The sequence below is a fragment of the Falco punctatus genome (genome assembly GCF_963210335.1).
Source record: "Falco punctatus genome assembly, chromosome: 8".
Lineage (NCBI taxonomy): Eukaryota > Metazoa > Chordata > Aves > Falconiformes > Falconidae > Falco > Falco punctatus.
Window position 1 is genome coordinate 43,224,396 of NC_137588.1, and position 16,400 is coordinate 43,240,795.

Consider the following 16,400-nt stretch of genomic DNA (forward strand, 5'->3'; position numbering starts at 1 on the left):
AACTGAGACAGCTCATTTTCCTTCCTGCTTATACCAGAGACAAATCCCCCCCAAACTTATCTGCAGCGACTGTAAAAACAGGATTTGAAGAGGCCACAGCTCTTTCCATTCCCCATTAGGAAGCTTAGGGCTTTAAGCATTTGCGACACTATGGAGACTAATCCTAAATGTAAACTAATCTAATGCACAGCAGAACCGGCAGTTTAAAACACACAATGGAGAAGAAAAATCTGGAATTTAAAAAAGACTCACTGTTTAGATGAACATTTAGAAACAAGGAACTATCAATTTATTTATTTTTTCATCACCAACACTCACGAGGCACACCAGAGACACTGCAATCATACAGCTATGAAGGTCTAACAGCTGAGAACAAAACAGCTCCATTAGACCAAGCTTTTACAGTTAGCAACTTCTCAAATTTCTTTTTAAAAGAATTTTCATTTATTCTTCTCAGGTTTTATCACCTTTTCCAAGTAACATTAAACGACTTGAAGTGCAAAAGGTTTGCAAATGGAATGGAAATGGTCTTGCACTGATAAGAGATAAGAGCTGGTATGAGCTGGCAAGCAGTGCTTAGTTACACACATGCCTAGTTCACTGTGAACATATCAAAACTGGCTGCTTTTTAGAACAGTAAGACAGAATCTAGCCTTGTGGGCTAATTCAAGAGCGCCAAAGGCGCTTCAAAAAAATTAAATTACCAAGTATAGTTTATATAGGGTCAAGCTGAAGCAAAATAGCAGGGCTGTAGTAGAAAGCTGCTGTAGTTTGCACTCATACTTGATGCATGTGAAGTGCTCTGACATTTCAAGCACTAAGAGGAAGGCAATTCCCTTTGCATCCTCTTACCAAGGAAGCCAAAACTTGTTACCAGAGTGACCACTCTAAGGTACCTCTAGATTGGTATCTTGCCCCTGACCGCACCCAAAAGCGGTGCCCTTTATTAGGGTATTACAAATGCAGTGGAGTAGCGGACATATAGTAGTATCAGACATATGGAAGTATACAGGGGCACTGGGGTATGAGAGTATTGGAATCTACAAGTGTGATAACATACATGATGCTTTCCTCTAACGCTCTCCCAGCCTCCAAGAACATTCAGCTCTGGAACTTCCTTAGCTGGTTTGATGGTTGGTTGTTTTTTTTCTGTGTGTTAGGGGTTTTTGTGTTGTTTTTTTTTGCACACCCCCACACCCGTGTGTTTTGTTTTTTTTTAGTGTGCTTAACAACATACAGTCTTCTTATCCTGTTGCTCTTTGAATACATACAAACTTGTAGCATCTAGAAAATTTGCTGGGCAAGGAGTTCCAGTGGTTCAATTATCACTATGTTAAGAACCACCTTCCTTATTTTTATCCTTGCTGTTACTTACTAATTTTGATGCCTCCCCTTGTTATTACATTGCAGAAAGCGAAAAACTGATTCCTATATACCCTCTCCTTGCCAAGTTACATGTCTCCATCATACATGCGCCCTCCCCTCCCCTCCCCCCCCCCCCCCCCCCCCCGCCCCCGCCTTAAGAGAACCAGGATCATCTTCCTGGCTGAAGCATTGCTTTACTTGGTCCCCACGCAGGCCATTTCAAAAATGCACACTGGGGCATCCAGGTGACCAGGAGTCTCATTATTTACTTGTAATCTATCGTTCCTTAAAGGATCTTCCCTGCTCCAATGGTATCCCTTACTGGCCATCTCAAACCCTCAAAACTTACTTGTCAGGACATACTGTCTTGTGAACGAAAAGGTTTTCCACATGATTCTTCTAGCACTTATTCACAGTGGTGTTTTATAGAAACTTCTCTGCGTCAGAACAAAGAGATGCAAGAAATAGTTCCCAGCTCCCCAAAATAGTTCCACTTCCTGAGCAGTCCCACGAATCTTTCTTTTAATAAATTCCCACAGCTGGGCCTGCAAAGCAGTTGTCAACTTTCAGGTGAGGAGATGCAACTGTTTTCTGGGGTATTTTTTGGACATAGCCACAACTGCTTCCCTAGTCAGTGATAACCAACACTTTCTAAGGAAGGTATCGAAAGGTATCCCTCACTTAAAAAAATACCCATTTTTCCTACAGAGAGAAACCCAATCCAAAACACAGAAAGAAAATACCCAGTCAATGTATTTAGTAGCATGGTATTTGTGGTTTGGACCCTTTTTCTTAGCCACTTTTCAACTCTGCAGTGAAAGCACCTAAATGGAAAACGTTTTCCAACCTCTTAATGTTGAAGAGATTTTATCTTAGAAATGCAAGGAGGAGAAAACTTCCCTTCCTTGCACTAGTTTCGGAAACAAACACTCAAGGTGCCTGTGAAGCCTTACTTACTCAGTTTCAATTAAGCATGGGAATGTGCTAGGACCACTTTTTTCTGGCCTCAAGTGAAAGGGTAAGATACATTAAGTCTTTAAAAAGGAAACACTTCCCCATACAATTTTATTTTCCATATACTGCATAAACAAGAACACATTTTAAAAACTGAAGTTTGAGTAAGCAGTTCTCATTCCTTAAAATTCCTACCACTCTTCTGTCAACAGCATTTCACTGATTTTCTAGTCATCTGAGAGCCCTTCTACTAAGATCATGGGAGTCACTTTTCAAGCTTTAAAAAGTTAAAAGATACCTGTATTTTCTTCTTCCTCTAGCAATCACATCTTTTCTAACTTTCCAGGCTGTCTTTTGTTATAAAAGATGTAGTACATTTTTACACCTTTTGTATCACTTTCAGGCTACCAACAATCAGGCATACTCTTTGTTGCTGTTTAGACATCGCTTCTAGGAACATAAACAGTTTGACTACAGTTTATATCAATTCTCCAGGTCAAAGGATCTATACTTGCAAAAGCTATCTTTTGGTTAAGTTTCATTTAAACTACAACTTTGCAAGCACAGGAACGTGATCACTAAAGTCCTAAATCTAAGTGGCATCCCCTGGCAGCCACAGGTCCTGTTATTGATGTGGCCATGCCTGGAGGGTACGAGAGGGGAGTTCAGAAGCAAAGAAAGATCGCACAAATTTTCACCATGCATGCAGGTTACTTACTGCCAACGTGCTGTCTCCAACATTTGATGCAATGAGTCCCTCAATTGTGCCATATTCTGCATCTCTAGAATTGAGCCTCTCCATATGGTTCTTCTGTATTCTCCGGATGATCAGCACAGCTACTGCAGAAAAAACTACCAACACTATCACAGGGGCTAGTATAACAATGATTAGTGTTTCCATGCTGTAACCTGCAGCTTCTCCTTGAAAGGTTTGCCCTGAGAGAGGAGGGGGGAAGGGGAGGAAAAAAAAACAGAGAAGAAAAAAAATTTTTTTTTGAATTCCCAGCAAAAGTCTTTAAAATGAGTAGCACTGACACAAACATTTAACTTGGCAGCCACCTAGTCTGAAAGAGGCTGTGAGACAGCCAGAGCTATGAGTGTGCGCTTATACAAAAGATGCTACAGGAACAACTCCCTGCAGAGCTAATCAGAACAACCCACCCCTTCAGAACAGTGACTGAGCAATTCACTCACAGGCAGTAACTCAATCCCAACCCTGACTGCACACTGTAACCCCTATCATTCATCCAGCAATACAGATCATTCAACCTGTGGACATCAGATGTGTGCCAGCGGGCCCCAGGGTGGGGAACAGAGCAGAGAGGGCCTCACTGCGTTGATGAAACCCTTACTTTCGCTACCACTGAAGCCATCTCACTTCCATCACATCAGATGAAAGCTGAACCCTCTTCCCTTTCTCAACATGCACTACTTATTAATTAACCTCTCACCTTTAGAAGAAGGCAACTGTGCAGTGATATTCATGTTGCACAGGTATCCCTGGCAGCACTCAACAGCTTGGTCAGGAGACGGAGGTGTTTTGCATGTCATTTTCCCTTGTTCGTAGACTTGGAAACAGCCTTTCTGGTAAACCTTAGCACCATCATTAATGCTCAGGGAAGCAAAACATTGCTGGCCTTGGCAACGATCTCCATTCCCACAGGACATGCCTTCACACACACATTCATAGTGGACCATATTTAGCTTCAGTTCATCATCTGTAAAAGGGGAAAGTTGAGGAAAAAAATACTCTCAATAGCTTCAGTTATATAGAGCTAATTAAATCATTAGACAATATGCCTTCTGTTTAAGGGAAGAAATAATACTTGCAGTTAGTATTGTTAGCTCCTGCTTGGTGGTTCTTCAGCACTAATTTAGCCGTTTTAGCAAGACAAAGATATGAGCTTTCACTATCAAAGAAATACCAGTCATATCTGCCCGCTCCAGGTACTCAAATTTCCAGAGTTCAGTGACATTTTACATCACCTCTTGCACATACACTACTGCAGGTAGACAACACAGGGGGGTCACCTCTACAGGGACACTCAGCAGGGAGGAAAAAAACCTAACAAACAGTAAATTTAAACAGATTTGCTAAACCACATTATATTTCTATATGGAAATAGTTATTCTCAAGCATTCTGGCAATGACTAACTAAATTACATTAGCACCATTTAAATTTGCAGCGGACACAGCTACACAGGATTTAGCAGGTCTAACTAGCTTGCTTGATAAGTACATCTGGACCTACTGTCCCAGGAAGGCAAGCCTTTGAGAAGTACCTTGCAAGTCTGAGTAACCACTGGAGATAAAAGGTAAAGTGAGAAGCCACACACACTGTCAGCAGGTACACCCCCTACCTTCCAACTCCAGGTGCTTCCGCTAAGTAAAAGTAAGAATTTTAAGAGAATATATACAATAGGAAACTAAACTTCTAAGCATCCTCACGAAGTGTCCAGAGATTCTCTAGCTGGGAAAAACCCCACACTCTGCCCAGAACCGCACACATTGCCACTTTCAGGAAGAGCACATGCCTTTAAACACACAGCACAGGGTCGCTCCGGTCTCCACAGGAGAGGACACCACTTGACTAGCTAATGGAGGACACTGGAAGCTCTTCAGTTTCCTGGAAGACACAGGTGCCCATGGTAGTAAACAGCCATGTGCACTCACAGATGGCTGAGAAAAGAGACACAGCTGTGAAGGACAGAATAAGACACTGGTCTCTGTTACATGCATCCTGTGCGCACACATACACATATTTATGCCAACTTAAATCATGCCTACATTCTCTTTTTCAGTTTTAACACACAGGAGAAATTTCCAGCCACAAATACAGTGGATGCTCCTACAACAGCAGCTGAACATACCACATGTTGGCCTTTTTCAAGCCTATCATTAGAGTCTGCCCATTGGGAACGTAACTCTGTTTCCCCCCTTTGTTTTCCTCCCCTCCTCCTCCCACAGTGAACAAATTCACAAACACAATTTTCCATTTCTGAACTGCTAACAAAAACTAAATTAAGGAAAGAATCCTGAAACTGGACAGTGTCTGTCACAGTACTGGCACACACAATCCCAGTCATACACGTACCAAGTAATAACTTTGCTAGTTTTGTGGAACTTTTTTTTTTTAAAAAAAAATCATGCCAAACATTCCTATAATAAAAGTTGTGTTCCTTTTCTTCCTCCCACAACAGCAGCAGTAAAACACCACTGGTATTGTAACACACAAGCCCTTAATCTTGGTTCGTCTGGCTGGAACTGCCGAAGGCATTCAAAGCCAGAGACCATCAAGGGACTTACTCCCAGACCATGGTCACAACCCGCCTGAAAGAGTACAAGCTCCATACCTTTGGTAAGGACAGCCTTCCCCACACAGCCCTCAGGCAGCAAGGATTTCAGTACCTCCCAGTGAGCAAGATGTTTCTGCTGTCAGACAAACACTTGTCTGCGAGGACAGAGCTGAGGTTTGCAGACTGCCATTGCAGCTATTAAGTAACAGCAGAAACAGCTGCTGTACAGAGTAGGACAACCAACCCACCATCTGACAGCGGTACTAAGTCCACGAGGAAAATTCATCTGGCATGCAGCCTGACCCAGCCTAATGCTCCCCCCTCTTCTCTTGACTCATGGACCCTTCAAGACTGAGCAAACCTCACGCAAGCCAGAGGAGCAGTTCTGGCAGAAAACCACCTCCGCTCACATGCCGCCTCTTTGGGGAGCTCTGCAATCCCCCCCAAAAAGGCCAGGAAGTGACCGCACAGCCACAGGGCAGTTCATCAGCCCATGCAGAGCAAACTTGACATCCCTTACAAGTAGTGAACTAGGACACTACAACTCCAAACATGCTGCCTGTCTTCTGAAAAGACTGCTGTAGTCCGAACGCAGGGTGAGCGATCTGACATGACACGTAGGCTGTGGATTCCTTTAATAGAGCATGAAGACAGAGTAACCCTGACTGCATACACGTAAACTGCTGCAGATCCTGATGTATCCATGGACCAATACAGACCGATTATCTGCTGTAAAAAATGAAACATCTCTGGTGAGGAGCTCCCTGGCTGGAAATGGAGTTACCCTCCTTCATGACTGTTACTATCCCTTATGCCCCAGCTGCTCCATTCTTAGTTGTTTTTCCAGCTCCTTGGTACACACAAGGCTTATTCAGGCTGCAGAACCAGCCAAAGCACCAGCCGTGTCCTCCATTCCCACCTCTGCAGGCCACCAGCTATGGCAGAGCTGCAGGTCTGAAGCCTGAGAGCAGACAGACGGGGCGATGCTTCAGCAAACACGCACAAGCCAAGCACTGCACTGTACCCATGAAGGCCACAAACGAGCCAGCCGGGGAGGGCCGGGTACTCCATAGCCGTATTTCCCCCAAAAGCACAGTTTGCCAGCCTACGGCAAAGCCACAGCAGAGGCAGAGCTGGACTGGGTGATACGCCTCCACAGCGCTCCTGAGCATGGCTGTGCAAGCTAGTCTGTGGGACGGACGTGAGCAGCAAACGCCACAGGCCAGCTGTGATCAAGAGGTTATGGCTGAAGCAGATCAAGTCCCCCAAACCCACACTCAGAGGTAAGTACCTACTTGACAACAGCTCCGGGCATGGAACGCCGTCAGGCCAACTATGCGTGTAGCAGTCTGGCAACACACGCAGGCACGGAGCCAAGTTTAAAAATACTTCCATTACCTAAACACGTTCATGGCATATATTTTTGTTTCGTAATACTGAGACTCATTGCTGCGTTTCTGGCCTATATATATTGTGCATACATACACAAAAAAAATATGACTTACCACACAGATACAGAGATTTGCATTAAGTTCTCATTAACTAGTTTATTAGCCCATTATTATGAAAGCATCAAAATTGAAGCTCCTTTATTTTGTTTGCTTATTCACTTTGTGAAAGCCAACAATTAAGAGCGCCTACTCTATTGAGGTATTTCAACAGAACGAGAAGCAAGACACTCTACGTTTCAGTGAGGAATGGGAAGGCGCAGCATCTAACCCTCTCGGTGGCTGCAGAGGGCATGTGGTGCTGCGTGCGGTGCCCAGGCACACAGCCCTGGCCATCCCCACCTCAATCCCCAGGACACCAGCCTGCAAAGGTCAATGATGGAAAGGTTCAGATGCAAACAAAGACAAATTATTTACTTCTATGTGAAGTTTGTTTCACACAACCAATCTAGGCAATTTTATTTTGTATCTTATACCCAATTCCTGGACTGTAAACATTGTTAACTGTTTGGGAAAATACAAAACTTCTTCTCTCCAAGGTGAGATACACTACATGTGTTTTTGGTAACACATCTTAACTTTGAAGTGATCTCTTCATGTTTACAAGAAACATCAAAGTTTTCCATCAAAACACCTAGTATAATAGGCACTTGGCCAACTTTTCTTATTGACACTGCAGCAACACAGGGCCTTCAGTGAACTTTGACTTGAAAAAAATGCCTATGTAAACTATGTAATGTGGTCAGCAAATATTTAAATAATTTTTAAAAGCATAAAAAGAATAAAAACATGTACTACAAGAGTCTCAGTTTTCTTTCTAAAGACACGGTATCTAATTATATTACATGTACCTTTTAAAGAACGGCTTTAACAGTAACAAATCATTTCCTTCCAGCAATGCCCCACCACTGCATACTCTTCCTTTCAGAATTTCACAGAATATCTCAGGTTGGAAGGGACCCGTAAGGATCATAGATTCCAACACCCTGCTCCTCACAGGACTAAATTTCACCTTGCAGGTAAAGACTAGTACATCTTACTACACAGATTTAATACGTATTTAGCTCGTGCATGTAAGCAAGTGTTCAGAGGAATAACCTACCACGAGACCTCTTATCTTAGTATGCAGCTGGAAAAAAAGCCAGGTGACCAAGGATAGACAGAGGTAAACAAGCCTTAAACAAACCAGTCCTTCACCCACCAAGACATGATTTTATCATGGCATAAGTTCAAGAGGAACTACTCCATCTACTTGATTCGTCTTTATCAAAGAGTGAGGCAAAGCAAACAGGAGTGACACCTTCAGTCCCAAAATGAGCAGGTAGAGGGTATCTGCCGGGATCTCTCCTCCAGCCCAGCCCACAGCTGTGCAGCAGGAAGGTGCCGTGCCTCCATGGTCACATACTGAACATGCACAGACACTGCAGTCATCGGCTAACCTCAGGCACGCGCAGCCGATCCCTGCCCTCAGAGCCACTGGGATCCGGCTTCCCAACTCGAGGCCGCTCGGAGCTGTGCCACGGTTGTTATCCCCTGTAGAGGCTTGCGGCTAGGCTTTGAGTGCGACCACCTGCTGAGCGGGATCACTCCTTCAAATGGAAAACCTTGAAATCAAACCAGAAAGGTTACCATTCACAGGCAAAGCTTTCTTCAGAAAACTGCTGAAAATCTCTAGTAGGATGAAAGCGACTTCATGCTCAAAGGCCGAAATACATAAAAGCAGCAATATTCTTTTTGTTTTTAAATGACTAGGACTGGGGGAAGAGGTGGGGTCTGCTAGGGCTTCATATCATAATGAACTAAAGATGAAGGAAAGCACAATTGAAAAAGTTAAAATCTCTTTAGACAGCGCTTTTTTGGTAGTTAGTTTCCCTTTATGATTCTTAGCCATTTCAGGGAAACAGAAGTACACTTGTAGAGATGACTGCTCCATTCAGGTTTATTTTTTCTTTCTCAATGCATTCAGTAACAAGAACCATATAACAGCCATAATAATAATCACAGAATCATTTAAGTTGGAAAAGACCCTCAACATCATTGCATCCAACCACAAACCTAACACTGCCAAGCCCACCACAAAACCACGTCCCCAAGTGCCACATCTACACATCTTTTAAATACCTCCAGGGATGGTGATTCAACCACATCCCTGGGCAGTCTGTAATAATTTTATGTAGCATTTATCAATTTAACAAAAGCCTTTGAATTTTCCAGCACTAAGAAACTACTGTTTAGCCTTATTATTGTTCTCTGTATTACAGAAAAACCCTAAACCAGAAAAATCACAAGTGCTATGGGCGCTGACAGCCAGTTAGAAAGCCCTAAGGCCAGGCAGAGGAGCCCAGCTTTGCAGAAGGGCAGCCTGCCCCAGCCCAGCTGCTGGAGAGCGGGTTAGGCTGTCCCCAGAGCCAGCTTCCCACAGGCAGACAGTAGTTTTTGGAGTTTCAGTAGCTCCCAAACTCTTCCTGGTCGTGGTGCAACACAGGACCCTTTCCAGCCTGACAATTCCTGCAAAAGGAAGGAGGCTGCCTTTGGCAGGGAAGCCGTGGCAGCCGGAGCAGCAAGCTGCCTGGGCACCTTCCCCCATCACCAGAGAGGGCAGAAGCATCAGCAGCATTTCATGCTCCTAACACAGCCACGGGTATCAGGAAACTGCATTTTGCACAGCCATTAGCAAGTGAAAAAACTCACAGTCCTAAGCATAGGCATTACATTATTTAGGAAACACTCTGCCTTCATCAGGGTTTAGCTTCTTGGTAAATGACATAAAGCCTCTTACCTCACTTTACAGGGCTAATAAAGAAGTAAAACAAGAAGTAAAGCACTGCAATAAACCTTTAGAATAAAAGGATTTTCAGGATACTCAAATAGGGAAGAGACATGTTTCTGCACTTAAAATTCTACACAGTGTTTGGTTTTTTGGGTTGTGGTGGTTTTTTTTTTTTCTTTTTTTTAAAAAAAAATCATGTTTAATCTCATCTTTTGAAGCCTAGTGGCAATGCAGAAATAGTCAGTCTGCCCCTGAACACTACCCAAAGATAGGTCCAGGCATTTTTTTCACTCATCAAAAATGCAAACACGCCCCCCCCCAAAAAAAAAAAAAAAAAAAAAAAAAATCCTAAAACACAAAACCCAAATCTGGTCCAAATCCCAGTGAAAGGAAATGGACTGATCTGTGATAAAATACATGGAAGGCAGGGGGGAAAGTCTTAAAGCTTTGCACTTTTTTTGTTGTTACTTTGTGCCAAGGGAAGACAAAATAACTGTTCTCCCCCAAAACATCAACTTTTTAAAAATTCAGAAAAAGCACATGGAAAAGCATGCTGCTCAGGGTGCAACAGACCCACCTCCATGGCCTATTGGCAGGTGGCAGAGGATTAACTTCCAATCCCTCACAGGATCTCCCTTGAAAATGTCTCCAGAGGTCTGCACTTCTGGGCTCACCACCTCAGCCCTAGTGCAGGCTGCTGGCTCGTGAGCACCAAGCACTCGGGCACGGAAGGAACAAAGCAGCAAGCTCTCCCACTGCTACTACGGACCTGATTGGCAAGGAAGCCAAAAACGAGATGAAGAGACATAAATGAAAATTTGCCGATAGGTCCACTAGGTATTTCTGCCTCCCCAGACACTCCTCTACAACCAGCTCAGAAGTAGGAAACTATTTCCAAAGGAAACAGAACAGCACTACTGCTAGCAAACATGAAAAGGGGGAAGAGCACTATCGTTTGTGTGCATTAGACAAGTAATTGCTCACAGAAAAAGAAAACTCATCATAGGAAGTATGAGGGGAAAAGGGAAGTAATAAAGCAAGAAAAGCAAAGCAAGATTGGCATGCCTCTTCTACAAAGTCTTTCACAGGAGCTCTATCACCATGGGAGAAAAATGCAGGCCCAAACACAGAGTTCTTTAAAAATTAGTACTGGACAAGCTCTCCCTGGGCAGGGCAGCTCCACAGTGTGAACAGGAAAACATTCTTTGGGGATGTCCAGTTGCCACAGGTGGACAGATAGCAAGAGCACAACATCTGCACATCTCCCTCCCTGCACAGCTCACACTCCCACCCCCACACAAACCCTGTCCAAAGCCCGTTCCAGCAGCACACCTGGTCCAGCTCTGCCTTCACTCCCAGATGAGGAACCATCCTACACCTCCAATCTTAGCATCCCAGATGGCCAGGAAAAGAAAGAAAACATCCTGGCATGGATTTGGCAACTCTTCTCTTTCTGATCATTTATTGGCATCTTTTTAACAAAGAGATAATCCTTAAGCCCTAGAACCTACTGTCTTTTTTTTTAACCGGAGTCAGGTCAAATAGGTAAGATCTGAACCCCTGCAGGGTACTTTGGAAGGGCAGGGTGGGTTGATGCTGCTGCTCTATAGGTTGCAGCTACACCAGCAGTGAAAGCGTCTGATTCTGCATATTGAATGAGATAAATGAGCCAGAGCTTCAGACTTCAACATGCACCTTTCCCAGGTGTTCCTCTTCTCCATCTACTGCTCTTTGCGTTAAGGATGTGAAAGGCAGGTGGTTTCAGATTTTTAAAACAAGCAGCTCAAAGCTGAAAGAACATTTCTGAGAAGCAGTCAGCTGCACTTGAAGAGCAATAATAAGGTACACGGTGATAACTACTACCAAACCTTATTTCAAGATAATATTGTATCAGTAACACTAGTAGTTTAATGTATTTCCACATTCATCCAACCTTCCTCCCTTTTAAAATTTTGTCTCAATTTTCTATTCATAGACATAAAGTCAACCACTAGACTTCAGTGCATTTTTAATCGTTACCTTCCACCACCCATTCTAAGTCCATTTAATATACTCTGCCTTTTATCATCTGCATCAACATTTAAAAATGAACGCATTTCAGCAGATTAGTTCGGAAAGGTTTCACAAGGTAAATACAAGAGAGCATAGATATGCCATGACAAACACTAGATACACCTCCCGAGTCACTTAAAACTGAGAAAACCAAGTTACTCACAGAAAACCTTTATTCAACATTTTTAAAAGGCTGTTTGCGAAGTAGCAAGTAGGCACCTTTCAGAAGGTCATCTACCAAAATATCTGGGAGACCCTCAAATGAACCATTCCTGCCTCTCCATGGCAGGAATACCATGGAGAGGGAATGCCCAAGGGAATACCCTTCTCCCATTTTTGCTGAGGCAAATCTTAAACGGACTACATGTCATAAAACCTTTATGTGCACACAACAATGTAAATTACTTACAAAAAAGTCATTTTCCATATCCAAAGATTTTACTGGTGTAATCATGGAAAAGTTATCAAACACCATAGTAAATACTCCTAAGAGCCTTCCCAGAGGAAAAAACCCAAACAAACTACTTTCTTTTCAAGAATGTAAGCAACACAACTGCAGCTCAGCCCATGGGCTAGAAAGATTTCCTCATTATATAGCTCAAAAAATTGCCATTGAAATGAGGTTCCCCATTTCCCTCCCCAGGCCCTGGGAAGACCTATGCCAATCGCACACCCCATAAATTTTCTACAGAAATGGGCAACGAATATCCTTTGAAGCAACTTGAAATGGAAAAGCAGCACCTCATTCCTGAGAGGAACCTGCCCATGCTGTCAGCTTGTGAAGCGTGCAGGGTGCTGTGGCACAGTGCCAGGCGGCACCACCGGCTGAGCGCCACGCCAGCCCAGCTCCTCCAGCAGCCAACAGCTACCGCATCCCCATGCACGTCACTCACCTTGCCAACTCGAGGAGGGAAAGGCCATCACAATCAGCACAGGAAGAATCATAACTCCATCTACCATTGCAGAGCTGCAGAAAGAGAAGAGACAGGAGAACTCAATATGCTTTTACTAATGTCTTAAAGCACAACCATCCCAAAAATCAGTGTTTAGCAATGGTTTTCATCAATTCCTTATATGAAACGCAGGGCAACCAAGGTTGATAGGGCTCCTTTTTAATGTGTCTTGTTTCCCCAAGTCATCGCCTCCATTTATAAAATTCATAGTTTACTACAATTTCTTAAATGACTTTTTTTTTTTTTAAGAGTCATAGAAACATCACTTGCAACTACAGTGCATATATAGAAGTAGTATATGCTAGTAGGAAAACACGAACCCCTTCAGTACCAAGCAGGCATGTAAAACAGAAGATACATTCTTCCAACCAGGTATTAAAAAGTTAAATTATTGTGAACTGAAAATGTCTGTAAACCTGTGTATTATTTGGGCTTTGTGGGGAAACAGAAAAGATCTCAGCCAGAAAACCGTGAATAACTTTCTTTAACCAGCAGAAACCATTGCTAGATGGCAAGAAAAAGAACAAGAAGTATTTAAGGGAGACACCAGTCTCAGAAGAGTAATTTCCCAGTTTAAGCTGCTTTTCCAAGGCTTTTCCTTTCACTGGCCCAGCTTTCTTTCCCTGCTGTTGAAGACAGACAACAACATCTTGTGTGAAAACTCAGGTTCACAGCAGAGGCACATGCTCCCTCTAAAAGAGTAAATAGAGGAGTGAATTCTCTTGTGTACCTTTTCCAGGGTACTTGGTCTTTACAAGAAAATAAGAGCTCCACTCCTTACTGTGAAATAATTCTTGTTTAACATGCTTCTGAAAAGAAACTTTTCTGCTGTTTCTTAAACTCTGCATTTAAGTGTTTAATATGACCAAGGAATAGATTAACTACAATCAATCTTCATTGGGATTTAACCCAACAAGTAGGACTGGATGACTCTGAAGGGCCCGTCTGTCCTGTGCTACTTGGTTCCTACAGAGACTCTCTGGCCTAATCACAAGCCATAAAATTTCAGTCAAAAGCAGCAGCAAGTAGTATGTTCAAAACAACATTACTCTCCTTGACTAAAGTACTGAGTCATTACCATTCTTCTCACATGTAAGCATTTGTCTTCGTTTTTCAGATTTAATTTTAGTAAAGCAGATGAAACTTGAAAATAAAATTTATATTGCCATTTTTCTTTCACGCATTTTCTGTTGCTGCCTCTTCAAATCATTAGCAGGCTGCTTAAGTGCTTGGTGACGAAAGCCAAGCCATTTACTTCTGTATTTCCTGACACGGATTTGTTTTGCAGAACATGAGAAACATTTCAGTAACTCTTCATCATCAGTTAAAATGATGAAAAGATTCTGAACCCAACTATTCAGAGCTGTCATCCTTACAGAAAGGATCAGGCAGCGCCCACCACTTAGTCTCCAGGAATGAAACTCTTACTTTCAAACATCCACTCACCAAGTAGCTTTGCCTTCCTCATTCTTAATACACATCAATCCACTCTTAACGCATGCCAATATTTAACTTTCAACAATTATACTGGAAACATGATGAAATGAAGTTATAGATAGCACTATCATTGAGCAATCCGATACAGGAAGTTCAAAGCAGAAGCAAGCTATCCCAGGGAATGATTAGCTGCCTAATGCTCCGGATCAGCTCAAATGGATCTGTTGCTCCAAAGGGGGGTGCGTGCAGGGCATGAGAGCGGTACCATCCTCCTCCTCAGCCACTCAGCCACCACACGCACTTTCTTCGGCTGAACAGCTTACACCAGCATTTTCCTCGGTATTACACCCGGATAACTCTCTGCAAGTCTAGACAAAGGTGGCTCATGAGACATGCCCTCTTTCTTTCAACACATCAATGGTTCAAAGAGCAGAGGCAGAAAACTTTGATTTTAATGATGCCGGCCTGCAGCCGCGGAGGAGCTGGGCCAGCAGCCGCCCTGGAGGCAGCTGGGCAGGGGGGAGCAGGGGGAGCGCTTGGGGTGAGCCTGGCAGGGACCGGCTGGTCCACCCAGGGAGCCCTTCAGACAGCGGGGACATCGAGTGCAAGGGACAAGGGCCTTACAAGAGAGAAAAAATTAATTTAACAAGACAGAGTGGGTTAAGGCATTAAACAGCAGCATGCTGCTGACATGCCGAGCAGCCGCCTGTTTTTCTACAGATCTGTAATTCATGGCTGTGTCCTCCATGCACAATTAAAAAGTGACAGGATTCTTTTCTGCTGGTGGGGAACCATCACACCGCTGGTCAGCTGGGAGAGCACCCCTCACTGGGGCTCCCTCCCTCCTCCCAGCCATCCACCACCTGCAAGTCCCCCCACCCTCGGCCATTTCAGCCCTTCCTCCTGTTAAGCGAGGCTGAAGGAGGGAGAGCAGGAGGAACCTGCAAGGAGGTCAGTCCTGCCAGGAGAGGCAGCCGCACACAAGACATGCGAGCTAGCTAGAGCAGAGGAATTGAAGATGCAGAGCCTTCCTGGTTTCTGTACTGTTGTCTTGCTTCCTGTAAGCTGCATGCACCTATTTGTTTTCTCCTAAACCTACTTCAATTCACACAAAAAAAATTCTAAATAAATATATTTAGACACACACATCTGCCCTGTATTTCTCAGTGGGAGGAAGAGGACAGTAATCCAAACCGCAGCCCCCTGAGAGGCAAACAACCTCCCATGGGAGCTGGCCCACAGTGCCTACTTACCACCTCAAGAAGGGGAACTGTAACACACTTGGGGTACTAAAATCGGGTCCCTATCCTCTAATTCTACATGCTTTCACATCTCCAGCCCACATCTGCATGTCAGGTCAAAGCCAGCATGAGCTGAGACAGACAGCAGTTCACCAGGTACGAGGATTTTTACCAGTCCTCACCAAAGGGATCAAGTAAGGAAAAAAGCCACAAAACCACCGTAACAGTCATTCCTGATCCTTCTTCCAAAACACTGTTCAGAGCTCCTCTTCAACAAAACCCAAGGATGACTTCATTGAGTAAAGCACCTGAAATTACACCAATTTTTTTGTTAAATGCATTTAAGTGCCTAACACAAAAAAAGGCTGGCATCCTTCCCCTGCTTCACGGCTGCCAGGGAGATGTGCACACCAAAGCGAAGGCACCTGCGGTGACGCAGCCCGCAAGCGCCGGCGGGAGCTGGGTCAGAGGCTGCTCCAGCCTGGATCCTGGTCCCACGGGCCAGAAACAGCTTGCCCAGTGCCTACAGAAAGGCCTGCTGCATGACCTGCATTCAGTCCCACGTTAGCAAGCAAGTATTTGTGCAAGCTTCTGTGGTAGGGTAACATTTATGAATAGACTGTTGCTATTATAAATGCAAACAACGAAACCAGACTATTAACAGACTTCATGCGTTTCACTGCATGCATGGTCCTCTCCGACAAAAAGGCGGCAAATACTATGAATTTAAACCCTGCTTCTATGAAACTTTGTTCCTGTAGACATTCATTTTCCCAAAAGCCTCAAAGAATATTTTGTCTGCTTTTGCCGACTAGTGATGTGAATACTTACAACAGCCTATAAAAAACCCCACCCTGCACCTACTTATCACCAATTAAAATCC

The 16,400-nt window shown here is 43.8% G+C and overlaps 1 protein-coding gene across 2 annotated transcripts in view; it reads right to left on the reverse strand.

Annotated features, from left to right (window-relative positions):
• The window catches only part of ACVR1 (activin A receptor type 1), a 67,673-nt gene that overhangs the window by 20,435 nt on the left and 30,838 nt on the right, over positions 1–16,400 (reverse strand). For both annotated transcript variants that reach the window (XM_080398686.1, XM_080398687.1), the window contains exons 2-4: positions 12,780–12,853; positions 3,771–4,037; positions 3,038–3,255 (exon numbers count right to left, since the gene is read on the reverse strand). In XM_080398686.1, coding sequence (XP_080254812.1) covers positions 3,038–3,255; positions 3,771–4,037; positions 12,780–12,853 — 559 coding nt within the window. The remainder of the gene's footprint in view (positions 1–3,037; positions 3,256–3,770; positions 4,038–12,779; positions 12,854–16,400) is intronic.